The sequence below is a fragment of the Elephas maximus genome, chromosome 3, assembly GCF_024166365.1.
Source record: "Elephas maximus indicus isolate mEleMax1 chromosome 3, mEleMax1 primary haplotype, whole genome shotgun sequence".
In the NCBI taxonomy this organism is placed as follows: Eukaryota; Metazoa; Chordata; class Mammalia; order Proboscidea; family Elephantidae; genus Elephas; species Elephas maximus.
Window position 1 is genome coordinate 12,172,222 of NC_064821.1, and position 26,672 is coordinate 12,198,893.

Sequence of the window (26,672 nt, forward strand, 5' to 3'; positions counted from 1 at the left end):
GTCCCACTCTTTTTATACCTCAGAGGGATTAGGTTTAGGACCCACCCTGCACTGGTATGACCTCATTAACATAACAAAAGAAATGTCACTATTTCCAAACAGGGCTCTATCCACAGGTGCAGGGACGAGGACTTGCACATATTTTGAGGGGACACAATTCAGCAACAGTCAGGTATCAGGGTTGGTAGTCTTTCGAGACACGTGGTCCAGACGGAGTCAAATGGGTGACCAGGGGCATTAGGTGGGCTGCAGGGCCAGCGGTTAGTGAGGAAGGGGTGCTGGTTGGAGGTTCCATGGATTCCCAGGTGGGTGGGGGTCAGGGAGTGGGATGTGGGTCTGCAAGGTGGGGCCCTCACCGGTCAGTGGTCCCTGTGTCTCAGGATGGGAAGGAGTGTGTGGTGAAAGAAGTGGTCCCCGGGGACAGCGTCAACAGCCTTCTGAGCATCCTGGACGTCATCACTGTAAGTGACCAGGCAGGGGTGTTGGGTGCTGGGCATGAAGGATCAAAGGTGGGGAGCAAGAATGTAGCCAGAGCTGGGGGATCATCCTAGAAACCCGTTTTCTGATACGCCCCTGAACCTTCGGGCGGTCCTTAAAGGGACAGGTGTCAGGAGGATAGAGGGGCAGCCAGGGCCTCCTGGGGCCAAGGTCCCAGCTCCTGACCAGAAGCCCACCTGCCCCCAGGGTCACCAGCATCCCCAGCGCACGGTATCTGCTCGGGCCGCCCGCGACTCCACGGTGCTGCGGCTGCCGGTGGAGGCCTTCTCTGCCGTCTTCACCAAGTACCCCGAGAGCCTGGTGCGGGTCGTGCAGGTCAGTGGGCTTCCACCCCCTCCCCACTGCCATACCAGCCACCACAGGTCACCATCTGCCTCCACACTTGTGCTTATCAGCCCTGAGCAGCCAGGCTTCTTGGCCCCGCCTCGGACTGTGCACACCAGCTGCTTCCGGGCCCTATTTTCTTCCACATCTGCTATCTGATTACTGATTTCTTCTGGGCCTTGCCCCTCACTGCTCTCAGCCTTGTATCTGTCCATGTCCTTCTGCCCGTCCACGGCTCTACCCCCTTAATCCTTGCTCCCAAATTGCACCTTGGGAAGCTGCCCTGTTCTAGTTCCCTGAGGCTCACCCCCTTGATCCCTGGGTTTGTCCTGCTGGCCTCACCTTTGACTCCACCCTCTCCTGGCTCCTCCCCTGACTCTACCTTCTCCTGGCTCCTCGCCTGACTCCACCCTTACCTGACCCCCTCCCCTAACTCCAGCCCTCTCCTGGCTTTTCCCCTGACTCCACCTTCTCCTGGCTCCTCCCCTGGCCCCACCCTCTCCTGGCTTCCACCCCTGACTCCACCCTCTCCTGGCTCCTCCCCTGGCCACACCCTCTCATGGCTCCTCCTCTGGCCACACCCTCTCCTGGCTCCTCCCCTGGCCACACCCTCTCCTGGCTCCTCCTCTGATTCTACCCTCTCCTGGCTTCTCCCCTGACTCCACCGTCTACTGGCCCCTTCCCCTGACTCCACCCCTGACTCCACCCTCTCCTGGGACCTCCTTTGACTCTGTCCTCTCTTGGCCCCCTTCCTTGACCGCACCCTCTCCCGGCCCCCTCCCTTGACCCCACCCTCTCCCGGCCCCTTCTTTGACCCCCCACCCTCCCGCCCGGACCTCTTCCCTGCAGATCATCATGGTCCGACTGCAGAGGGTCACGTTCCTGGCACTTCACAACTACCTGGGTCTGACCAATGAGCTCTTCAGCCACGTGAGTTGGGGGCGAGTCCAGGAGGCTGAGGGAGTCCCTGTGACTCCTGGGCCAGTACTACAGGTTTGCTCTCTGCCTTAGGAGATCCAACCACTCCGACTCTTTCCCAGCCCTGGCCTCCCGACCCGCACCAGCCCCATACGTGGCTCCAAGCGGGCAATCGGTGCCTCGACTACTGAAGAACTGAGGGAGACCCCTGCCCGGCCGCCTGACCCCAGTGGGGCCCCACTGCCTGGGCCTGCAGGTATCCAAGACTGACCCCTGCCTGGCCACCAGATACCCAACCTGCCAGGAACTCTAGCCTTGTGCCCCAGTCCCATTGAAACCCCTTTTTCAGTTCCCCAGAGGACCTAGCCTCATCCCTGCCAGCCCCCCAGGAACCCTTGGCCTCAGCTGGGCACCCAGCTCTGACCCATCTGGCCCCCAGGAGACCCCTAGCCCCAACTGGGCACTCAGTTCTGACTCCTGTCTTGTCCCTGGGAACCCCTAGCCCCAGCTGGGCACCTAGTACTGACCCCTGTCTAGCCTCCAGGGACACCTAACCCCAGCTGAGCATCAGTTCTGACTCCTGTCTGGCTCCCTGGGGACCTGTGGCCTCAGCCCTCTGGGCCCATTAGAATCTCTTTTCCTAGCCCCTACTCCCTGGGGGCTCTGAGCTGACCCCTGTCCAGCTCCCCACTCCCTAATCCTAGCTCTAGACTGAGTGGCTCTGAAGGGCTGGGGCCTGAACACCAGTCTTTCCCAGGGGACCCAGTGAAGCCCACCTCCCTGGAAGCACCCTCGGCCCCACTGCTGAGTCGCTGTATCTCCATGCCTGTGGACATCTCAGGTTCGGAGCACCGGGTGGGTGGGCTGGAGGGTGCAGGCCATCAAGCTTCTGGGTTTGAATCCAGGCTCTGCCACCTGCCAGACTTGATTTTCTTATCTATGAAATGGGAATAAAGATGGCACTATTTTTTTAAATTGTGCTTTAACTGAAAGTTTACAATTCAAGTCAGTTTCTCATACAAAAACTTATACACACATGGTTTTGTGACCGTAGTTGCTCTCCCTACAATGTGACAGCACACTCCTCCTTTCTGCCCTGTATTTCCTGTGTCCATTCAATCAGCTCCTCTTCTCCTCTGCCTTCTCATCTCACCTCTGGACAAGAGTTGCCACTTAGTCTCATGTGTCTGCTTGAGCCAAGAAACACACTCTTCACCAGTATCGTTTTATGTCTTACGTTGTTGTTGTTAGGTGCTGCCAAGTTGGTTCTGACTCAAAACGACTGTGTGTACCACAGAACAAAACACTACCTGGTCCTGTGCCATCCTTAAAACCATTGTTATCCTTGAGCCCATTGTTGCAGCCACTGTGTCAATCCATCTCATTGAGGGTCTTCTTTTCTGCTGATCCTGTACTTTACCAAGCATGATGTCCTTCTCCAGGGACTGATTCCTCCTGACAACATGTCCAAAGCATGTGACACACAGTCTCACCATCCATGCTTCTAAGGAGCATTCTAGTTGTACTTCTTCCAAGACAGATTTGTTCTTTTGGCAGTCCATGGTATGTTCAATGTTCTTCGCCAACACCACAATTCAAAGGCGTCAATTCTTCTTCGGTCTTCTTTATTTATTGTTCAGCTTTCACAAGCATATGATGCGATTGAAGATACCATGGCTTGGGTCAGGTGCACCTTAGTCTTCAAGGTGACATCTTTGCTTTTCAACAGTTTAAAGAGGTCCATTGCAGCAGTTTTGCCCAGTGTAACGCGTCTTTTGATTTCCTGACTGCTGCTTCCGTGGCTGTTGATTGTGGATTCAAGTAAAATGAAATTCTTGACAACCTCAATCTTTTCTCCATTTATCATAATGTGGCTTATTGGTCCAGTTGTGAGGATTTTTGTTTTCTTTATGTTGAGGTGTAATCCATACTGAAGGCTGTGGTCTTTGATCTTCATGAGTAAGTTCTTCAAGTCCTTGTCACTTTCAGCAAGCAAGGTTGTGTCATCTACATATCGTTAATGAGTCTTTCTCCAATCCTGATGCCCTGTTCTTCTTCATATAGTCCAGCTTCTCGAATTATTTGCTCAGCGTACAGATTCAATAGGTATGGTGAAAGGATGCAGCCCTGACACACACCTTTTCTGACTTTAAACCACTCAGTATCCCCTTGTTCTGTCCCAACAACAGCCTCTTGGTCTAAGCACAGGTTCTGCATGAGCACTATTAAGTGTTCTGGAGTTCCCATTCTTCACAATGTTATCCATAGTTTGTTATGATCCACACAGTCAAATGCCTTTACATAGTCAGTAAAACACAGGTAAACATCCTTCTGGTATTCTCTGCTTTCAGCCAGGATCCATCTGACATCAGCAGTGATATCCCTGGTTCCACGTCCTCTTCTGAATCCGGCCTGAACTTCTGGCAGTTCCCTGTTGATATACTGCTGCAACTGCTTTTGAATGATCGTCAGCAAAATTTTGCTTGTGTGTGATATTAATGATGTTGTTCTGTAATTTCTGCAGTGAGTTGGATCACCTTTCTTGGAAATAGGCGTAAATATGGATCTCTTCCAGTCGGTTGGCCAGGAAGCTGTTTTCCAAATTTCCTGGCATAGACGAGTGAATATGTCCAGTGCTGCATCCATTTGTTGAAACATTTTAGTTGATATTCCATCAATTCCTGTAGCCTTGTTTTTCGCCAATGCCTTCAGAGCAGCTTGGACTTCTTCCTTCAGTACCATCGGTTCCTGATCATATGCCACCTCTTGAAATGGTTGAAAGTTGACCAATTCTTTTTGGTATAATGACTCTGCGTATTCCTTCCACCTTCTTTTGATGCTTCCTGCATCATTTAATATTTGCCCCGTAGAATCCCTCACTATGCAACTCGAGGCTTGAATTTTTCTTCAGTTCTTTCAGCTTGAGAAATGCCGAGCGTGTTCTTCCCTTTTGGTTTTCCATCTCCAGCTCTTCGCACATGTCATTATGATACTTTACTTTGTCTTCTCGAGACGCCCTTTGAAATCTTCTGTTCAGTTATTTTACTTCATCATTTCTTCCTTTTGCTTTAACTACTCGATGTTCAAGAGCAAGTTGCAAAGTCTCCTCTGACATCCATCTTGGTCTTTTCTTTCTTTCCAGTCTTTTTAATGGCCCCTTGCTCTCTTCATGTTCGGAGTCATTGATGTCATTCTATGACTTATCTGGTCTTCGGTCATTAGTGTTCAATGTGTCGAATCTATTATTGAGATTGTCTCTAAATTCAGGTGGGATATACTCAAGGTCATACTTTGGTTCTCGTGGACTTGCTCTGATTTTCTTCAGTTTCAGCTTGAACTTGCATATGAACAATTGATGGTCTGTTCCACAGTCAGCCCCTCGCCTTGTTCTGACTGATGATATTGAGCTTTTCCATCATCTCTTTCCACAGATGTAATCGATTTGATTCATGTGTGTTCCATCTGGTGAGGTGCATGTATATAGTTGCCGTTTATGTTAGTGAAAAAAAGTATTTGCAGTGAAGAAGTCATTGGTCTTGCAAAATTTTGTCATACGATTTCCAGCATTGTTTCTATCACCAAGGCCATATTTTCCAACTACCAGTCCTTCTTCTTTGTTTCCAGCTTTCCCATTCCAGTCACCAGTAATTATCAATGCATCCTGAGGGCATATTCGATCAGTGTCTTATAGCCTTGTGTCTTATGGTCCAGTCTAATCTTTGTCTGAAGAGTTGGCTTTGGGAATGGTTTTAGTTTTGGGCTAACAGAGTCCAGGGGCCATGTCTTCTGGGGGTCCTTCCAGTCTCAACCAGACCATTAAGTCTGGCCTTTTTACTAGAATTTGAGTTCTGCACCCTGCTTTTTTCCTCCTCCATCACGAACTCTCCGTTGTGTTCTGTGCTAGGGCAGTCATTCGCGGTAGCCGGGCACCATCTAGCTCTTCCTGTCTCCGGCTGATGGAGTCTCTGGTTTATTAGCCTTTCTGTCTCTTGGGCTCATATTTTCCTTGTGTCTTTGGTCTTCATTCTCCTTTGTTCCAGGTGCACTGGGACCAATCGATGCATCTTAGATGGCCGCTTGCTAGCTTTCAGGATCCCAGACGGCACTCACCAAAGTGGGATACAGAACATTTTCATAATAAACTTTGTTATGCCAGTTGACCTAGATGTCCCCATACCGTGGTCCCCAGACCGCTGCCCCTGATACTCTGTCCCTTGAAGTGTTTGGTCTTATTCAGGAAACTTCTTAGCTTTTGGTTTAGTCCAGTTGTCCTGACTCCCCCTGTATTGTGTGTTGCCCTTCCCTTCACCTCAAATAATTCTTGTCTGCTGTCTAGTTAGTGAGTACCCCTCTCCCTCCCTCCCCACCCTCGAACCATCAAAGAATGCTTTCTTTTGAAGATGGTAGTTTCTGAGGCACTTTTTGTGGGTACCCGCCAAGAGGGGGCTCTGCTGCCTGTGGTAAGGGATTCTGAGGGAGAGTGCAGGCATGGGTAAGGAGTTGTTAGCTGTCATCACGTCAGCCCCCGACACAGGATGACCCGATACACAGTGGAACAAAACGCTGTCCAGTCCCGCCCCATCCCTTTGACTGGTTGCAGATCGGACTGTTGTGGCCCACCGTGTTTTCACTGGCTAATTTTCAGAAGTCGATGGCCAAGCCTTTCTTTTTAGTCCGTGTTAGTCTGGAAGCTGGGCTGAAATCTGTTCAGCATCGTAGCAGGATGCAAGCCTTCCCTGACCGGGAGGTGGTGGCTGCAGCTGAGGTGTGTTGGCTGGGAATGAAACCCTGGTCTCCCTTATAAAAGGGAGGCGAGAATTCTACCACTGAGCCACCACTGCTCCCCAGTGGTTGGTCTCAAACTGTAGTTAGAGTCACCCTTGTTTTTATTGCACTTATAATGCCCATTGTCCACCCGTAGGTTTGCAGGGTGGCCCCCGTTCGGACTTCGACATGGCATATGAGCGTGGCCGGATCTCCGTGTCCCTGCAAGAAGAGGCCTCAGGAGGACCCCAGGCAGCCCCCGCTCGGGTACAGCCCTGCCTTTTTCTCCTCTCCTCGACTCCAGTTCCCGCCCTGGCCTAGATGTGGCCCAGCCAATGATGGCGCGCCCAGAGTAGGGGGCTTGGGTGGGAGCTGGAGGTCATAGGTCATACCCCATGCAGACCCCCACTCAGGAGCCCCGGGAACAGCCGGCAGGTGCCTGTGAGTACAGCTACTGCGAGGATGAGTCGGCCACTGGCGGCTGCCCCTTTGGGCCCTACCAAGGCCGCCAGACGAGCAGCATCATTGAGGCCGCCAAGCGGGAGCTGGCCAAGCTGATGCGCATTGAGGTGGGTAGCCGGAGGGTGGGGTCTGGGGGATGTGGTGGGGGCAGGGGAGGCCTGGCTGGGGCCATCTCAACCGCCCTCCCTCCCCAGGACCCCTCTCTTCTGAACAGCCGGGTCTTACTGCATCATGCCAAAGCCGGCACCATTATTGCCCGTCAGGGGGACCAGGTAAGGCTGACCCCTAACCTCTAACCATGTGTCTCTGACCCGAGATCTCACGCTGTGCCATCTAGTCCCTGACCTCTGACTGTATGACTCACAGCCTGCCCCCCTCCCCCGAAATGTAGACTTCTCATTCTATGATTTCCAACCCCTGACCCTCGGCTGCTCAGCCCTCCCACCCTGTGTCGTCTGGACCTATCAACCTTGAACCTTTCACCATTGGATCGCTCTTACCTGCCCTGATCCTACCTGTAACTTCTATCTTCTGGCCTTTCAATCTTGACGTTCTACCTTCTATCAGCAACCCTGTGCACCTCTTGGGCTAGGTGCTCGGTAAACGTATATCTGCACCCAGAGGCTATGGTGGGATTTTGCAGCACCTAGAGCTGTAGGGAATTGTATCCTACTCACACCGCCATGCTCGCATAGGGAAACTGAGGCCCACAAGAGGGGAAGCAGCCTGGGCTTGGTCCCGCTGGGGGAAATATGGGAGGGTGTGTTCTGGAATGAGATGGGACAGAGAGTTGAAATCCTGACTCATCATGTGACCTTGGGCAAATTACCTAGAAACTTCCCAGCTTTCTCATCTGTGAAATTGGGGTGATAGTAATACCTACCCACTAAGGTTGCTCTTCAGATTAAAGAGAAAATGCTCAGTTCTGAGATCCTTAAGGTTTGAAAGGGTAAAAGGCCTAGGTGGTATCAACTGTTAACATACATGGCTGCTGACTGAAAGGTTGGAGACTCGAGTCTACCCAGAGGTGCCTCAGAAGAAAGGCCTGACAATCTACTGCCAAAAGGTCACAGTCATGAAAACCGTATGGAGCAGTTCTACTCTGCACACATCGGGTTGCCATGAGTCAGAGTCAATTCGGTGGCAACTGGTTGGGTCTCTGGGTGATGCAGATGGTTAAGGACTTCACTTCTAATTGAAAGGTTGGAGGTTTGAACCTACCCAGAGGCACCTCCGAAGAAAGGCCTGGGGATCTACTTCCTAAAGGTCACAGTCGTGAAAACCCTACGGAGCAGTTCTCCTCTATACACATGGGGTCACTGTGAGCCAGGATTGACTCAATGGCAACCGGCTAGGAGTCCCTGGGTGGCACAAACAGTTAAGCGTGTGACTTCTAACTGAAAGGTTGTCAGTTCAAACCTCCTCAGAAGCACCTCAGAAGAAAGGCCTGGCAGTCTGCAGATGAAAGATCGTAGCCATGAAAACCTTGCCCTGCAATACACGGAGTTGCCCAGAGTTGGAATCTACTCAGTGGCAACGTTTTTTGGGGTTGGGGCTTTGTTGGGCTCCAGACGGGTTTGTATGGTCGATGGAGAAGTAATCTTTCTGGAACTCTCTGGGCAGTTTCAGTTCCTTACTTATCAAGGCTGGGCAGACATACTAGACAGGAAGGAAGAATCTTTTAACAAGGCCCTACTATGTCCCAGGGCCCTGCTGGTGCAGTGGTTAAGGGTTTGGCTGCTAACCAAAAGGTCAGCAGTTCAAATCCATCAGCCACTCCTTGGCCGCTATGAGTCAGAATCGACTTGATGGCAACGGGTTTACTATGTCCCAGGCCGTGTGCTGCCTGCTCCGGAGGCGAGAAAAACCAGCACGAACCCTGCCCTTGGGACACTGGCGGTTCCATGGGGGAGACACACATCAACTCAAGTGACCACACAAATCCTTGTAAAGTCAGATGCCCTTAGCCTTATGGAGGTGTTCTCAGCCCCACAGAGTCTGGCTTAAGCAGGGCAGCGTCTCTGAGGAAATGACCTCCAGCTAAGGTGGAAAGTGGGGGAGGAACTGAGTAGGTACAGGGGGAGCAAAGAGCATTCTAGGCAGAGAAGAGCTGGTACAAACGTCCTGTGGAGGGAAAATCAGGTCGTTTTCCAGGAAATGAAGTCAGTAGGCTGGAGTGGAACAAGTGAAGGGCAGCAAAGAGGGTATTTGGGGGTGGGGGAAGGTAACAACTTTATAGAGATATAATTCATATACCATAAATTCACCCATTTAAAGTACACAGTTTAATGGTTTTAGTGTATTCACAAAGGAGCCGTAGTAGCGCCATGTTTAAGTGCTTGGCTGCTAACTAAAAGGTCAGAGGTTTGAACCCACCCAGCAGCTGGAAGAAGACCTGGCGATCTGCTCCTGTAAAGATAACAGCCTAGGAATTCCTGTGAAGCAGTTCTACCCGGTCATATGGGGCCACTATGAGTCGGAATCGACTTGATGGTACCCAACAACGGTATATTCACAGAGTTGTGCAACTACCACTATCAATTTTAGAAGATTTCATCGCCTTAAAAGGAAAGGCAATACCCTCTAGCTATCACCCCCTCAACAGCCTCTCTGTTCCCCATAGCCCTGTTGTTAGGAATCATCAAGTCGGCTCTGACTCATAGCAACCCTGTGTACAACAGAACAAAACACTGCCCAATTCTGGGCCGTCCTTACAATCGTTGTCATGCTTGAGCCCATTGTTGCAGCCGCTGTGTCGGTCCATCTCGCTGAGGGTCTTCCTCTTTTTTGCTGACCCGGTACCAAGCATCATGTCTTTCCCCAGGGACTGGTCCCTCCTGAGAACATGTCCAAAGTATGTGAGATGAAGTCTTGCCATCCTTGCTTCTAAAGAGCATTCTGGTGTACTTTTTCCAAGACAGATTTGTTCATTCTTCTGGCAGTCCATGGTATATTCAGTATTCTTCACCACTACCATAATTCAAAGGCATCAATTCTTAGGTCTTCTCATTCACTATCCAGCTTTTGCATGCATACGAGGCGATTGAAAATACCATGGCTGGGTCAGGCGCACCTTAGTCCTCATAGCCCTAAGCAACCACTCATCTACATTCTGTCTTCATAGATTTGTCTATTCTGGTCATTTGATATAAATGGAATCACATCATGTAGTCTTTTGTGACTGGCTTTTTCAGTAAGCATAATGTTTTCAAGGTTCATCCATGTTGTAGCATTCCTTTTTATGGCTGAATAATCTCTTGTAGAGATAGATCGATGGTTTCCACCTTTTGGCAGTTATGAATAATGCTATCAACATTTATGTGCAAATTTTTTGTGCAAGCATATGTTTTCATTTCTCTTAGGCGTATACCTAAAAGTCAAATTGCTGGGTCAAATGGTAACTCTATGTTTAACTTTTTGAAGAACTGCCAGACCATTTTCCAAAGTGGCTGCACCAACTTACCTTCCCACCATCAGTGTATGAGGGTTCTGACTTCTCCCTGCCATTGATAGCAGTTGTTATCTGACTCTGCTTGTAGCCATCGTAGTGAGTGGGAAGTGGTATTTCATCACCATTTTGACTTGCATTTCCCTGATGGCTAATGGCATTGAGCATCTTTTAATGTGCCTCCTGGCTATCTATATGCCTCCTTTGAAGAAGTATCTGTTCAGATCCTTTATCCATTTTTAAATTGGGTTATTTGTCTTTTTAATATTGAGTCGTAAGAGTTCTTTATATATTCTAGGTACAAGTCTCTTGTCAATTATTTGGCTTGTAAATATTTTGTCCCATTCTGTGGGTTGTCTCTTCACTATCTTCATAATGTCCTTTGATGCACAAAAGTTTTTAATTTTGAGGAAGTCCAGTTTACCTACAGTAAAACCTGTGAACTGGAACTCGATGGGGCTGCCTTGTTTTTCTGGGTCTTGCAAGTTTTCCTCCTTTGACAGGGTGCAGTCTTACCACTTTTGTGTTATTTCTTTTAGTTGAAAATATTTGAGTTTTCCTTCTGTGGCAAGTTTCTGCCTTACACAGGTTCCAGCATTCACAGGTTCTACTGTATTTTTTGTTTTGTTGCTTGTGTTTTGGGTGTCATCTAAGAATCCATCGCCAATTCCAGGTCAGTCATGAAGATTTACTTCTCTGTTTTCTTCTAAGAGTTTTATAGTTTTAGCTTTTCCCTTTGGGTCTTTGCTCAGTCTTGAGTTAACTTTTGTATATGGTGTGAGGTAAGAGTCCACCTTCATTCATTTGCATGTGGCTATCCAGTTGTCCCAGCAGGAGCAGATTTCCGCTTAGCCAGCCTCCTGTGAAGCCTGTCCTTGCAGCCTCACTCTGTATTGAAAAGGATCCTTAGGCTTTCCTCAGGGCTCAGAGTTTGGTGATCCATTAGCAATGTCTGCCCTGGGTGCTGAATCACTACCACCACCAGGTACCATCCAGTCCATTCCAACTCATGGTGGTCCCATGTGTGTCAGAGTAGAACTGGGCTTCATAGGGTTTTCAATGGCTGTAATTTTTGGAAGTAGATCACCGGGCCTTCCTTCTGAGGCACCCCCAGGGGGACTGGAACCTCCAAACTTTTGGCTAGCAGCCTAGCAAGTCAACAGTTGGCCGTTTGCACCACCCAGGGATTCTGGATGCTGAATGACAGTGTATTTGTATATACATGTGCTGCTCAGCTCAGAGATAACCACAGCCTCCATTCCTTCTGTCAACCTTTCTTCATCTTTTCCTTCTTTAACTTTGCTTATGGCACGCGTTGGCTCGGGTGTGGCTGGGAGTGGGTGATGCCCCTTGCTGTGTGCCCAGCGCCCCGCCCCTGCCCCCACAGGACGTGAGCTTGCACTTCGTGCTCTGGGGCTGCCTGCACGTGTACCAGCGCATGATTGACAAGGCGGAGGACGTGTGCCTGTTCGTGGCTCAGCCTGGAGAGTTGGTGGGGCAGCTGGCCGTGCTCACGGGGGAGCCCCTCATCTTTACACTCCGTGCCCAGCGCGACTGCACCTTCCTGCGCATCTCCAAGTCCGACTTTTATGAGTACGACTGGGCCCTGATCCGGGCTGGGAATGGTGGGGGAAAGGCCGCGATCCCATCCCTCGGCTTCATTCCTGGAGGGGCAGAGGGAGCCCCAGGTCTGGGCGACCCAGTGCTTTTTTAGGGCAGTTTTGAGCCTTCCTGTCCCACCTCCAGGCCATCAACTGCCCACCCCACTCCCACCTGGCCGTTCCAGGATGCCACCGGCCCATGCACCCCTTCCCTACCCCGCAGGATCATGCGTGCACAGCCCAGTGTGGTACTGAGCGCTGCGCACACGGTGGCTGCGAGGATGTCGCCCTTCGTGCGCCAGATGGACTTCGCCATCGACTGGACTGCAGTGGAGGCAGGACGCGCACTGTACAGGTGCAGTCCGTCCCACCTCACCCTCTACCGGTGCACGCCTAGGCCCGACCGTGTCTGACCTGTCCCCTACCCTAGGCAGGGCGACCGCTCTGACTGCACCTACATTGTGCTCAATGGGCGTCTGCGTAGCGTCATTCAGCGCGGCAGCGGCAAGAAGGAGCTGGTGGGCGAGTACGGCCGCGGCGACCTCATTGGCGTGGTGAGCGCGGCCTGCCCATTGACCTCTGACGCCACCCAGGCCACCCCTACCCATTCCGTCCCAGGAGGGGCACTAGACCGCTCCATCTTCTAGTCTTGGGTCCCAGTACTCTCCCGGTCCCCGGAGCCCTAATGGGCAGCGAGGCCTGACTCCCTCCACCCCCGTCCTGGAGACTCTCTGGGGGCGTGTACCTTCCCCTGCCCTCCCCTGTACTCCCGCCTCAAGGAGCCCTAGTCATGCCTGCCTTGCCTGCAGGTGGAGGCGCTGACCCGGCAGCCGCGGGCAACGACAGTACACGCAGTGCGAGACACGGAGTTGGCCAAGCTCCCCGAGGGCACTTTGGGCCACATCAAGCGGCGGTACCCACAGGTGCGAAGTGGGCGGGACTCCTGTGGTGGGCGGGGCCTCCAGGACACTTGGGTGGAGCCCTAGGGAGGGGCGTGGCCTACGCATAGGGGCGGGGCCCAAGTACCCAGTTGAAGAAAAAAGACAGTACGTACATGTATAGTCACTTCTGCCTCTAACCTGCCTCCAGGTCGTGACTCGCCTCATCCACTTGCTGAGCCAGAAAATTCTCGGGAATTTACAGCAGCTACAGGGACCCTTCCCAGGTCAGCGTGGGCCACCCCCCTCTCCCTGTGAATAAGCCTGGATCATGCGGGGGGGTGGGAGGAGGGAAGGGGAGGGAGACCTAAACCCAGGGCATGCTGGGAAACGGAGTTCAGCGTATAAACCCCACTGTGGGCGGGGTCAGAGCCGAGGTGGGATCCGAGTTCCATTGCATGCTGGGGGGTGGAGTTCATGCTCATGGGCATGCTGGGAAACGGAGTCGTAGACTCTTGCGGGTTAATGGAGTCTAGAAGAGCGGTAAAGAACCCTAGCGCAGTGCTTAAACCGCTAGGCTGCTAACCGAAAGGTCGGCGGTTTAAGCTCTGCGGGGGAAATAAAGACCTGACGATCTGCTTCATAAAGATAAAAAAAAAAAAAGATTACAGCCTAGGAAACCGTACGGGACAGTTCTACTCTGTCACGTGAGGCTGCCATGAGTTGGAATCGACGATGACACCTAACAACAGGATCAGTGGTGCTGGGGGGCAGAGCCTTAGGCGGGGGGGTTGGTTCGGGATGTCATGGCTTACTAAGGGGTGAAGACCACATCCTAAACACAGTGGGAAGGACATCCTGGGCTAGAATATACTGGGAAAGGAAGTCCATGGGGTGGGGCTGGGTCCGAAGCCCAGGGCACATTGACTAGTGGTTTCTGAAGTTACAGGCATGCTAGGGGCTGGAGTCCAGGGCCCCGTACCGGCTGGGAGTGTGGCTCCCTCTGCTAGTGCTTGCTGGGAAGTGTAGGAACCGTGACCCAGGGTAAACTGGGAGATGGAGCTGGGTTTGAGAAGTACTGAATGAGGCCCTGAGGCTTGGGTGAAACCAAAGGCTTTTTTCTGATCGGTTCTAGATTACGGTGGGCCAACCATGAACCAGCCCAGTAACCCCTCTGCTATGCTCCTTTCTTCTTCTCCAGGATCCCCGGGGGTGGGGGTGGGGGTGGGGGTGGGGGTGGGGGTGGGGGTGGGGGTGGGCTGTGGCCAAGCCGCCCCCCCATCCTTCCCAGACAGCTGTGTTTTACCCAGTCTTGTGTCATGCGTGCAAATGCCTGCTCACTCCCACCAGCTGCCCAGGCTGCCTTGACATGATTCTGGGGCAGCTATGGTGAACAGAGGCATAAAACTCTCAAACCCCTGAAGGCCTGGTGATGCTCTCGAAAACCAAAACAACCAAACGCATTGCTGTCAAGTCAATTCTGATTCATAGCAACCCTATAGACAAAGTAGAACTGCCCCATAGAGTTTCCAAGGAGTGCCTGTTGGATTCGAACTGCAGACCTTTTTGGTTAGCAGCTGTAGCTCTTAACCACTGCATCACCAAGGGTTTCCGGTAATGCTCTACAGAAAAGCAAATTTCCAGTGAGCACCTGCTGTGTGCTGGGCCCAGGGGGTGGGGGAGCAGTGAACAAGACAGACAAGCTCGAGAGAGACTTACATCCTTGCCGGCAAGACATAATTAAAAAAACACCTAGGAAGAACACGAGGTCAGACACTGATGCTCTCTGTGAAGGAAACAAAAGAAGGTCTTGACAGAGCATAACTTGTGGAGGGAGGGAACCTTTTCTGAGGACAATGAGCTGAGACTTGATAAAAGAGATGAGGCCAGACACGGAGGAGAAATACGAGGCGCAGGAGAAATACGAGGTGCGCAGGGCTTGGTGGTTTTGAGGCACTGCAGGAGGGTGAGGGAGGCTGTGAGATGGGGCCGGGGCGGTTCACGGAGGGGCCATGGAAGGCTTTTGAATGCGAAGCGATTGGAGGGTTTTAAGCAGGGTGGTTTTGGTTTTTTGCTTTTTTTTTATACCCCACTCTATGGTACGAGACACATCACACAAAATTTACCATTTTAGCCGTTTGCAAGCGTAATCCAGTGGCATTAAGTACAGGCACAGGGTTTTGGAACTAGGTAGCCCTCACCCCTACCTAGTTCCAGAACGTTTTCATCACCCCAAAAGGAAACTTCGTAGCCATTAGCAGTCCCTCCCCATTCTTCCCTTCCCCCAACCCCGGGCAACCACTAATCGGCTTTCTTCCTCTGTGGCTTAAGCAGGGCATTTTAAAAAGGGTTTTTTGGCTGCTCTGCGGAGAGAGGGGAGAACAGTGAGGAGACGGGGGCTGATGGCTTGCTCTCAGGCATTGGCAAAGAAGATGAGAAGCAATAGATAGATGAAGGGTATATTTATTTCTGCCTAGCTTTGTGCTCAAGGAGTCCTGCTGGCACGGTGGCTAAGCACTCAGCTGCTCACCAAAAGGTTGGTGATTTGAACCCACCAGCCGCTCCGAGGGAGAAAAGGCCTGGCAATCTGCTTCGGTAAAGGTTACCTACTGCCATCACATGGACTCCGACTTCTAGCGACCCTGTAAGACAGCGTAGAACTGCCCCCTAGGGTTTCCAAGGCTGTAATCTTCACGGGTTTGAATCACTGACCTTTCAGTTAGCAGCCAGGCGTTTTAACCACTGCACCACCAGGGCTCCCTATAAAGATTACAGTCTTGGAAACCTTATGGGGCAGTTCTCCTATGTCCTGTAGGGTCATTCCTGAGTTGGAATCCACTTGTTGGCAACGGGTTGGTTTTCTGCTCAAGGGTAGAATGGGGCGGCAGCATAGTGGACAATCTACATGGTCCTAGCCTTACTGAGAAAACTGTCATGGGGAAATCCCCATGAGGACATCGGGCCAAAGCACAAAGTTGGATGGCTAGCAGGTCTTATCAAGAGAGGGGACAGTGGGTGAGGTTGTAGGTCCAGGTCTGAGGTGGTGGCCTTGACCGTGGCTGCCTAAAGGCCTGTGGAGCCAGGGTTTCAGAGGATGAGGGTCCACTTCTCTGGACACAAGGCTGCACAGTAGAGCTCATCCATCGGGTCTCTCAGCAGGCTCGGGGCTGGGTGTTCCCCCGCACTCGGAGCTCACCAACCCAGCCAGCAACCTGGCCACTGTGGCCGTCCTGCCTGTGTGTGCCGAGGTGCCCATGGTGGCCTTCACGTTGGAGCTACAGCACGCTTTGCAAGCCATTGGTCAGTGGGGGCGTGGACGAGGGTGGGTGTCAACCACGAAGGCTGGCCATTGGTCAGTGGGTGTGTGGACGGGGCAGGCATCAACCACAGAGGCTGGCCATTGGTCAGTGGGTGTGGACGGGGGCGGGCATCAACCATGGAGGCTGGCAATTGGCCAGTGGTGGGTTGTGCATCAGTTATGGAGGCTGGCCACTGGTTTGGGGCGGGGTGTGGGTGCAGGCAAGGTTCTGGTCATGGGAGCTGACCATTGGTCAGTGGGGATAGGGGCTATGTAGCCATAAGGTCAGTGAGTGGAGATGCCTGTGTGGGTCATTGGTCTGTGGGTGGTGGGGTAAAGCATGCCATGAAGTGAGGTGCTCTCTTCTGGGAGGGGCCCTCAGCTCTGTTGGCCTTGGCTTCTAACCCCCCTTCCTTCTCTATCTCCAGGCCCCACACTCCTCCTAAACAGTGACATCATCCGGGCCCGTCTGGGGGCCTCTGCGCTGGATAGGTGTGCGTTTGGGGAACGGAGAGGAAGTGGGAGGGTGAAGAGGGCTTGGAGCCTAGGATTCATTCCAGTGTGGGTTCGAGTTCTGGGTTGTGACTCAAGAAACATGCACCCCGCCCATCTGGCCAGTGGGCACACACATCCATTGTGGAGGCCTGGGTGTCTCAGCAGTGGTGTGACTCGGCCTCTGGGCAATGAGGGACCCAGGCGAGCGCCAGGGTGACGCTCCCCCCACCCCCCAGCATCCAGGAGTTCCGGCTTTCGGGGTGGCTGGCGCAGCAGGAGGACGCGCATCGCATCGTGCTTTACCAGACAGACGCGTCGCTGACGCCCTGGACCCTGCGCTGCCTGCGCCAGGCTGACTGCATCCTCATCGTGGGACTGGGCGACCAGGAGCCCACTCTTGGCCAGGTCCGGAGGCCTCGCACAGGGAACCCACCCCAGAACCCCGCCCCTGCCCTCCGGTGCTTGTGTCCAGCCAGGGGCAACCTCGCCATAGTGCCGGGCCACCAGGGACCCAGCTCGGCCAGGTAGGGGACAGGGGGCACAAACAGTGATCTCCGCCTCTGCCTCCTGCAGCTGGAGCAGATGTTGGAGAACACAGCCGTGCGTGCCCTGAAGCAGCTCGTCCTGCTGCATCGGGAGGAAGGTGCAGGCCCCACGCGCACCGTCGAGTGGCTCAACATGCGCAGCTGGTGCTCAGGGCACCTGCACCTGCGCTGTCCGCGCCGCCTCTTCTCGCGCCGCAGCCCAGCCAAGCTGGTGAGGGGCGGGGCGTGGAAGGCTTTCAGCACTTCCGGGGCGTGGCCACGGGTATAGCTAAGAGGCTAGCAGTGAGAGGGGCCTAGAGGGCCCCGCCTTCTGGGGCGTGTCCACTGGGAGCGTGGCTTGGAGGCCAGCGGTGGGAAGGGCCTGGAGGCAATGGGCCCCCAGGCGATCAGGCTGTGGCCGAGGGACCCGCGTGCCTCTGTCCTCATGGGTGGCGGTCCCCCTCTATCACAGCACGAGCTCTACGAGAAGGTGTTCTCGCGGCGCGCGGACCGCCACAGCGACTTCTCTCGCCTGGCGAGGGTGCTCACAGGAAACACCATCGCCCTGGTGCTGGGCGGGGGCGGGGCCAGGTAAGGGCAGGGCCAGGGTGCCTGGAGGTGGAGCCTGCTTCCTGTGGGATGGGGCCAGGGGTGGGACTGGCAGCGTGTTCTTTGGCGGTGAGGAAGGTGGGAGAAGGGGTGCTCTTTGCGGGCAGGCCAAGTGGGTCACTCGGTCACCTCCCCCCCCAGGGGCTGCTCGCACATCGGGGTGCTGAAGGCATTAGAGGAGGCGGGGGTGCCGGTCGACCTGGTGGGCGGCACGTCCATCGGCTCCTTCATCGGGGCCCTGTATGCGGAGGAGCGCAGCGCGAGCCGCACTAAGCAGCGGGCTCGGGAGTGGGCTAAGGTGTGTGTGTGGGGAGGGACCCTTGTGACTTCATCCTATGTGGCCTTGCATGGCGACCCTTCTTGATTTAACCGTGAGCTCTGTCCAGCTTGTGCTACACGTGCATCCTCTTAGAGACACCCATGATTCTCCTGGGACCTTGGATGACCCCTAATGGGACCTTGGATGACCCCTAATGGGACCTTCTGGCTAATGACCTGGTCACCAACTCCAGGAGAGCAATTGGAACCGTTAGTGACAACCTTGTTAGTGGCCCTGGGTAACTCCTGTCTGACCCTCAGTGGTCACCTCTTCATCCTTGAATGTCACTCGCTTCCCTTGGATAGATGGCTCTAAGTGAGCCCTGATTGACCCCAGCTGGTCCCCTTACCCCTAGAGCATGACTTCGGTGCTGGAGCCCGTGCTGGATCTCACATACCCCGTCACCTCCATGTTCACGGGGTCAGCCTTCAACCGCAGCATCCACCGCGTCTTCCAGGATAAGCAGATTGAGGTGCGGCCCTGCCTCACCCCTCCCTCCAGCTCCAGCCCCCATTCCTCTCCCAGGCCCATGCGGGGTGGACACTTTGTCCCTGTCTCTGTAGGATCTGTGGTTGCCATACTTCAATGTAACAACAGATATCACCGCCTCGGCCATGCGTGTCCACAAAGATGGTGGGTGCCCCCTTTCCAGCCCCTGATGACTGCTGTGGCCACGTGGAGTATGGGGGGGGTGGAGCAGGGTGGGCAGCTGAGTGCCTGGGACATTGTTAACACGGGTGACCTTCCACCTCAGTCTGATTGCTGACTACTAACCGCTAATGCCCTAGAGGCCCAAGGTATTCCTGTCCTTGGCAGAGGGAATGGGGGGATGAGGCGGGCACCTCACCCGCTCACGCCGTCCCTGCAGGCTACATGGGGCGCTACATCCGGGCCAGCTCCTCGTACTGCCCCTACCTGCCCCCACTCTGCGACCCCAAGGATGGTCACCTGCTGGTGGACGGGTTCTGTGTGAACAAGGCGCCAGGTCAGCAAGCTGGCCAGGCTCCGAGTGTGGCTGAGCATGGCTGTACGTGTCTGTGTCTGTGTGTCCCACCGGGCAGGCTCCCTGTGGCGGTACGTGCGTGCCAGCATGACGCTCTCGGGCTACCTGCCCCCTCTGTGCGACCCGAAAGATGGCCACCTGCTCATGGACGGCGGCTACATCAACAACCTGCCAGGCAAGTGGCTGTCCTCATGCAGACACACAGACACGACACACAGACACAGATGGGTGGAGGACGCACACAGAGGCAACTACACAGATACACCCCCATACATACGAGGCTCATGTGCACAAGCAAACACACAGGTGTGCCCGTGGACAGGAATGTATGCAGTTAAAAAGCACACCCCCGTGCACATGTGCTGTTCTGGACGCAAATGGGTACACAAACACACCTGCACACACAGACAAGTTTGCACGCACAGATACATCTGCATGTACAGACACATTTGTATGCACAGACACACCTACACACACAGATGCATGTGCACACGACCACGTACATGCAGATAGAACAGATGGCGTCTATACATGCGCAACAGGTATGCATGTGCTCGTACTTGCATTCTCTCACGTATAGAGCCCGCATACAGTTAGACACATGTGCAGAGAGGAACACGAGCACTGAAGAGCCAGGCTGCGTGTCCACGTTCACTCCAGGTCTATCACTTACTCCATGTGCTCCCTCAAATATGCGCGTGTGTACACATACAGATGGGATGGGGTACGTGCTGACTTTGCATGTGCTGATGAGAGCTGGGCAGCTGCACACGTTTGGGTTAGAGTTAGGGTTAAAATGTCATGGACTCAGAAGCGTGCATGCACAAACAGAAACATACACTAGCCACACACACACACACACACCCACATTCCCTTAGGAGTTGGCAAAGCACGGCTCCAAAGGACAAGTCCAGCCCCCTGCCTTTTTTTGTAAATAAAGTTTTACTGGGACACAGCCACGCCGATTGGTTTATGGGCTGCTTCTGTACCACAACAGTAGACCTGAGTAGTTGAGACAGAGCCCAGGTGGCCCACAAGGGCAGAGGCATTTACTAACTGGCCCTTTACAGAGGAAGTTTGCCCGACTCCTACCAAAGGTTCTCTGTACAGATACTTAGACTGACACAAGCGTTAGTACCCGTGCAGGTGTGTGCAAAGCCACAGGTAGATGGGCACACCTGGAGGCACAGAAACGCACACACAGATATTCATCTAGGTGCAAGTGGGCTGATATGCATACAGACAGGCCCAGGTATGTATTGCAGACACCGGGCCCGTCCAGGACATTCATGTCCGCAGACACACAGCCTGGGACGTAGACTTGGACAGGAGCTGCACACGGGAGAGGGATTTATGCAGATGCACACACAGACACGTGGACCTGGGCATGTGTGTCCCAAACATAGACACACTCATGAGAGATGTGGGGGCAAAGGCTGAAGGAGACTGGAGCTTCTTGTGGCTGAGCCTGGCGACAGGACCCTGGCCCAGGCCCCCAGAGACTCACTGGGGCTCATGAACCCCTGGGCCACACTACCTTCTCCCTGGGCCCTCACCCCACCTTGTTCCATCTCTGCCTCCCTGTCTGTGCCAGCTACCCCGCCTCAGGGTCCAAGGTCCCTCTCCTCACCTGCATTCTCTCTCCTCCTGCTGCTCTGGTCCCTGCTATCTCTTTCTCCCCCAGTTCTCAGTCCCATTGCCATCTCCCTGTGTCTCTCTCCCCCAGCTCTGTCTCCTGGTATCCCCGCTCCCAGGCCTCCCTCTGTGTCTTTTTGCTCGCGTCTCGGTCCTCTGTGCCTCTGGCTTTGTGTTTTGACTTCCCTGTGTGTCTGACTCTGTCTCTCTGGTCCCCTGGTGTTGCTTCTCTTTGTCTCTCTCTCCCTGTCTCTGTCCTTGCACATCTCTTTCCCCATATGTCTGTTCTAGCATCTTCCCCCCTCCTCCAGTGATCTCCCACATCTCCCCTACCTCTCTGGCCCTGGGTTGCCTGTCCAAAAGCCCCCAGCCTCTGACCTGGTCCTCGTGACTTCATTCCTGTGCCATTTGCACAACGGCATGTGTTCTGCGTGTTTCTTTGTGTGACCATTTTTATGATGGGTGTTTGTGGAACTGGGTTGAACTTACTGCCCTGGGCCCTGGTTGGGGCAACCCACTGACATCCTGGCCCCACAGCGGACATCGCCCGCAGCATGGGCGCCAAAACGGTCATCGCCATTGACGTGGGCAGCCAGGACGAGACAGACCTCAGCACCTACGGGGACAGCCTGTCTGGGTGGTGGCTGCTGTGGAAGCGGCTCAACCCCTGGGCAGAAAAGGTCAAGGTCCCAGATATGGCCGAGATCCAGTCCCGCCTGGCCTATGTGTCCTGTGTGCGGCAGCTGGAGGTTGTCAAGTCCAGCTCCTATTGCGAGTATCTGCGCCCATCCATCGACTGCTTCAAGACCATGGACTTCGGGAAGTTTGATCAGATCTATGTAAGCGGGTGGGCATGAAGTGGTGTTGGTGTCGCGGTGGGGCAAAGCTGTACCACTTAAAGCCCAGAGCACCATGGAGGGGAAGGATTCTAAGGTTCCATCTGGGATCCGTGAGAAATAGAACAGTGATCAATTAGTGATGTCTGCAGTGGGCATGGCAGCAGACTATGGCTGCATGTGCGCTATGTATGAACTAAGTTTTTTATTGTTAAGCTTTACTGCCTGAGCACTGTGAAGAGATTTCTGATGTCATTTCTGTCTGAGTTGGTGAGAATGAGAGCAGAGATCAATTAGTGATGTCTGCTGCAGGTCTGGGAGAGGGACGTAGCAAAGCATGTACCACGTGCCACTGACCCTGAAAAACGTGTTGTAGCCTATGCCATTTGAAACTGATTGGCAGATGCCGCCCAGAGCCCTGGCTAAAATGTCTAATGCTATTTCTGAGCTCACTGGAAAAGCATGCCATGATTGATTAGTGATGTCTGCTCTGGGCATGGCGCATGGCTGTTATCTGTAGATGTACTGGAGTCCCTGGGTGGTGCAAGTGGGTAACATACTTGGCTGCTAACCAAAAGGTTGGAGGTTCAAGTCCACCCAGAGGCACCTTGGAAGAAAAGCCTGGCAGCCTACTTCCAAAAAATCAGCTATTGAAAACCTGATGAAGTACTGTTCTACTGTGATATACATGAGATCACCATAAGTCAGAGTTGACGCGATGGCAGCTGACAACTGGCCAGATGTACTGCATATCTGCAGACCTTGACATAAGCTTTCCTGCATGCCGCCGTCTTCGGTAGCAGCCCCCTGGCACACCTTATGGGGCTGAGTGGGAAAGAACATGGAGAGATTGGTTAGCAATGTCTGGAAGGAGCACAGGAAGGGAGGATGTTGGTAAGCATGCTACGTATCAGCTGACTCTGAAATAGGTTTTATCTCAAGCACCAGCTCCCCCAGAGTGAGTAGGGGGAGGGGAGGGAGGGCCATAGTGGGGATGAGCAGAGAGGACAAGGCAGAGAGAGGTGTGGTGAGGTTGCAGGCTTGGCCCTGCCCCATACTCCCTGCAGGATGTGGGCTACCAGTATGGGAAGACTGTGTTCGGGGCCTGGAGCCGTGGCAACGTCATTGAGAAGATGCTCACAGACCGGCGGTCTGCAGACCTCAACGAGAGCCGCCGCGCAGACGTAAGCCTGGGGTGTTGCCACCCGGGGACTGCTGTGACTCCAGAGATTCCCCCGTCCCCTCTGGGCCCCCGAGACACCTCTAGGAACCCCTCTGAACTCCTGAGATGTTCCCTTGACTCTCAAGAAAACCCTAACCCCTCTAAACCAAACAACTAAACCATTTGTTAGCAAATCAAGTCCAAGTCATGGAGACCCCACGTGTGTCAGAGTAGAACTGTGCTCCGTAGGGTTTTCAGTGCTGATTTTTCAGAAGTAGATTGCCAGGCCTTTTTTCCTCGGCACCTCTGAGTGGGTTTGAACTGCCAACCTTTTCAGCTAGTGGTTGCGTCCTTAACCATTTGCACCATCCAGGGACTCCTAACTCCTCCTGGAACCCCCCAAACCCCAGATGACCCCAGATATCTCTAGGGATGCACCAAGCCCTCCAAGATCTCCTCTGAGCTCCCCGAAAACCTCATTGATGCCCCCCCAGGTTCTCGCCTTCCCCAGCTCTGGCTTCACCGACCTGGCGGAGATTGTGTCTCGGATCGAGCCCCCCACAAGCTATGTTTCTGATGGCTGTGCTGATGGTAAGGGGTCATGGGGGCCCCAGGATAGGGGCTGGGCCTGACAGTGGGGGGCTATGACTAGGGGTGTCAGGCCAGCCTGTAGCCCCTTACTGTGCCCCGCTCCCTGATTCCAGGGGAGGAGTCGGATTGCCTGACAGAGTACGAGGAGGATGGAGGCCCCGACTGCTCGCGGGACGAAGGGGGCTCCCCCGAGGGCGCAAGCCCCAGTGTGGCCTCCGAGATGGTGAGAGCTGCTGCCCAGGGCCCCTGCAAGCCCTGGCCATCCCTTGTGTGGTGGGACAAGGCAGGAATGTGTGCACGTTGGGTGGTGTATATGTGATCTTGGGTGGTGGGGGCCCTGCTGTGGCTCCTGTGAGCATGGGGTGATGTTGGGTCACATGTTTGAAGACACACGCAGTAGCACCGTTTGGAACCAAGGGGCTGAGTGACCCACACTGAGTGACACTCCATAGAAGGGACACTGGGTGGAGCATGCTGTGTCATACATGATGGGCAGTGGATCATGCGTGACCTGCTAGGGGAGACGCAGTGACGCTGGGATGAAGTGAATTTGAGGTGGAATCTGTTGGGGGGCATAAGTTTTGGTTGCCATGTAAATGCCAGAGGCTGGATGGCACATGTGTTGAGCAGTGTATGTTGAGACATGGGTGACGTATGTTGAATGGCATGTATTAGTGTCATGTGTTGGCTGGCATGTGTGTTGTGTGGTACACGTTGAGGCGACCTAGTTGATACATGTTCAGTGGTATGTATAACAGTTATATGCTGCGTGGCACGTGTGTTGGGTGTGCATGTTGGGGTGATGTGTTCAGTGGGGTGTATCACAGTCATGTGTTGGGGTGACATGGCTGATGTGTGCTAAGTGACATATATCAGTGTCACATGCTGCATGGCACATGTGTTGGGTGGTGCATGGTGGGGTGGTATGTTGAGTGGGGTGTATCAGGGTCACATGTTGGGTGGTACATGTCGGGGTGACATGGCTGTGTGCTGAGTGACATATCAGTGCCACATGCTGCACGGCACGTGTTGGGTGTGCATGTTGGGGTGATGTGTTGAGTGGGGTGTATCAGGGTCACGTTAGGTGGCATGTGTGTTGCACGGTACATGTTGAGATGACATAGTTGATACATGTTGGGTGGTGTGTATCATTACATGCTGTATGGCACATGTGTTGGGTGGTACATGTTGGGGTGTTGTGTTTATTAGGGTGTATCAAGGTCACATGGGTGGTACATGTTGGGGTGACATGGCTGATGTGTGCAGAGTGGCATATATCAATGTCACATGTTGTGTGGCACATGTGTTGGGTGTGCATGTTGGGGCGACGTGTTGAGTGGGGTGTATCAGGGTCACGTGCTGGGTGACCTGTGTATTGGGTGGTGGCCTGCTGCTGTGTGACAGGCATATGGGGGCCCGCCTGTCCCTGCAGGAGGAGGAGAAGTCCCTTCTCCGGCACCGGCGCAGCATGCCCCAGGACCCTCCCAGCTCCACCGTGGACGCCTGAGGACCTCGCAAGGGGCCCCCCAGGGCTGGGCTGGGGTGTGCCCTGTGGGGGTAACGCTTTCCCACTCCACTTGCTGCTGTGCCTGTAACCCCCCTCGGTCCCCCGGCCACCAGCCCCCAGGGCCACACACTGGACCCACCTGCCCCTGAGGGGAGGGGCAGTGCTGCACTGAGGCCTCTTGACCACTGACCCCCAATAAACTGTCTCTTGAAAGTGGCCTCCTGTTGTCTTCAGGTCAGGGGGTCCCCTGGTCCTCCACCTAGGTGGGTCCCAGGTGGCTCTTCACTGCACCTACTGTGTGCTCGGCCTCTGGTTGCTGGCTCCAGACCACAGGGTCTCTGAAGGCCATGTGCCACTCTAGGGACATTTTGGGGTCCTCAGTAGACCCTCCTGGGCATCTGCTCTGGCACTCCCATTCATTTCCCCAATAGGTCCCCTCAGCCTCTGCCCTGTTGTATGTAGGATCTGCACGTTCCCTACTGTGTGCCTTGCTGCGCTGTCCTGAAGGACACCCCCCCACACAGGGCTCAAGGACTTTACCCTCCAAGCCTCCCCAGCATTGCCCCTACCGTGCTCAGCTGAGGTCACATAGAGTGAGCTCCTCTCTACTCTGCTCAGAGACCTGTCGACTGAGAGTTTAGACTCTGGACCAGTAGTCTGGTGTCAAACCTAGCAGGAAAATGCCTCTTCCTGGGTGGCTTCAGGCAAGTTACTTAACCGCTCTGAGCATCAGTTGCTTTACGTGTAAAAAGGGGACAGGAACTGCCTCATCAGATGTTCCCACTGCTGGACTCAAGCTTCTTGAGCGTGCCCCTACTGTGTGCTGCAGGCCTGGGAGAGCTCCTGTCACTATGCCACCTCATGCTGGCCTCAGAGTGGGGGCATGGCACAAGGGTAGTCTCTGTCACAAGACTTTATCTTGGGGCAATGGGGAACCACGGGAGGTTTTTAAGCAGAGGAGAGAAAAGTCAGATTCGTGTTTTGGGAAGGGCATGGACGAGAGGGGGTGAGACTGGAGGTCAGAGACCAGGAAGAGGTGATAGATGGATGGATGATAGATAAGTAGGTGATAGAAGATCAATAGTTGCCACTGAGTTGACTCTGACTCATATCAACCTTGTATACAGAACAAGGTGTTGCTTGGTCCCATCTCATCCTCGTGTTCGCCAGCCTGTTTGAGTTCATCGTTGTGGCTATTGTGCCAGCCCATCTCACCGAGAATCTTCCTCACCCTTGCTGGACCTCTACTTCACCAAACATGATCAATTGCTGGAGGAGGAGATCATGTTTACTGAAGCAGAGGGCCAGTGAGGGCGAGGGAGACTCTGGGTGAGATGGCTTGGCACATCTCATGTAGCTGCCAACATGGACTTGAACATGCCAGCAATTGAGAGGATGTGACGCAGGACAGGGCGGTGTTTTGTTCTGTTGTCCTTGAGATTCCCCACAAGGTGGAGGTTGACTAGACATCATCATCACTCTTCACAGGTAAGCTGGAGATGGACTTGAGCTCCCCAGAGTCCCCGGGGAAAGTTTTGTTTCTTGGACGATGAGGCCTTGGGGATGAGTGGTGGGTCTGTCCTCACAGGCCTAGAGTCAGATGGTCTGGGTGGAACTGCAGTTCTTCCAGGTACTAGTGTGTGTGCACAAGCAAGAGACCTGGCTTTTCTGAACTTTAGCTCCTGTATGAGTTTCCTATTGCTGCTGTAGCAGATGACCACAGACTTGGTGGCATCATACGACACAGATAATTTTGTCTTGCAGCTCTGGAGGTTGGAAATATGAAGTGGGTCTCACTGG

General features: G+C 53.8%; 1 protein-coding gene across 4 annotated transcripts in view; it reads left to right on the top strand.

Moving 5' to 3' along the window:
• PNPLA6 (patatin like phospholipase domain containing 6) overlaps positions 1–25,114 on the top strand; it is a 30,860-nt gene extending 5,746 nt beyond the window's left edge. For 2 of the 4 annotated variants that reach the window (XM_049876666.1, XM_049876669.1), the window contains exons 6-32: positions 381–461; positions 685–813; positions 1,672–1,752; positions 1,834–1,996; positions 2,498–2,581; positions 6,662–6,771; positions 6,906–7,073; positions 7,161–7,238; positions 11,802–12,007; positions 12,239–12,370; positions 12,446–12,569; positions 12,825–12,938; positions 13,105–13,180; positions 16,050–16,193; positions 16,620–16,683; positions 16,923–17,091; positions 17,260–17,442; positions 17,683–17,801; positions 17,961–18,117; positions 18,494–18,610; positions 18,702–18,771; positions 19,200–19,316; positions 21,314–21,615; positions 22,680–22,796; positions 23,269–23,365; positions 23,479–23,588; positions 24,798–25,114. In XM_049876666.1, the coding sequence (XP_049732623.1) occupies positions 381–461; positions 685–813; positions 1,672–1,752; positions 1,834–1,996; positions 2,498–2,581; positions 6,662–6,771; positions 6,906–7,073; positions 7,161–7,238; positions 11,802–12,007; positions 12,239–12,370; positions 12,446–12,569; positions 12,825–12,938; positions 13,105–13,180; positions 16,050–16,193; positions 16,620–16,683; positions 16,923–17,091; positions 17,260–17,442; positions 17,683–17,801; positions 17,961–18,117; positions 18,494–18,610; positions 18,702–18,771; positions 19,200–19,316; positions 21,314–21,615; positions 22,680–22,796; positions 23,269–23,365; positions 23,479–23,588; positions 24,798–24,872 (3,387 nt within the window). In that variant the 3' untranslated portion in view covers positions 24,873–25,114. The remainder of the gene's footprint in view (positions 1–380; positions 462–684; positions 814–1,671; positions 1,753–1,833; positions 1,997–2,497; positions 2,582–6,661; positions 6,772–6,905; positions 7,074–7,160; positions 7,239–11,801; positions 12,008–12,238; positions 12,371–12,445; positions 12,570–12,824; positions 12,939–13,104; positions 13,181–16,049; positions 16,194–16,619; positions 16,684–16,922; positions 17,092–17,259; positions 17,443–17,682; positions 17,802–17,960; positions 18,118–18,493; positions 18,611–18,701; positions 18,772–19,199; positions 19,317–21,313; positions 21,616–22,679; positions 22,797–23,268; positions 23,366–23,478; positions 23,589–24,797) is intronic. The other 2 variants (XM_049876668.1, XM_049876667.1) reach the window with 2 other exon arrangements.
• The last annotated feature ends 1,558 nt before the right edge of the window (positions 25,115–26,672 follow it).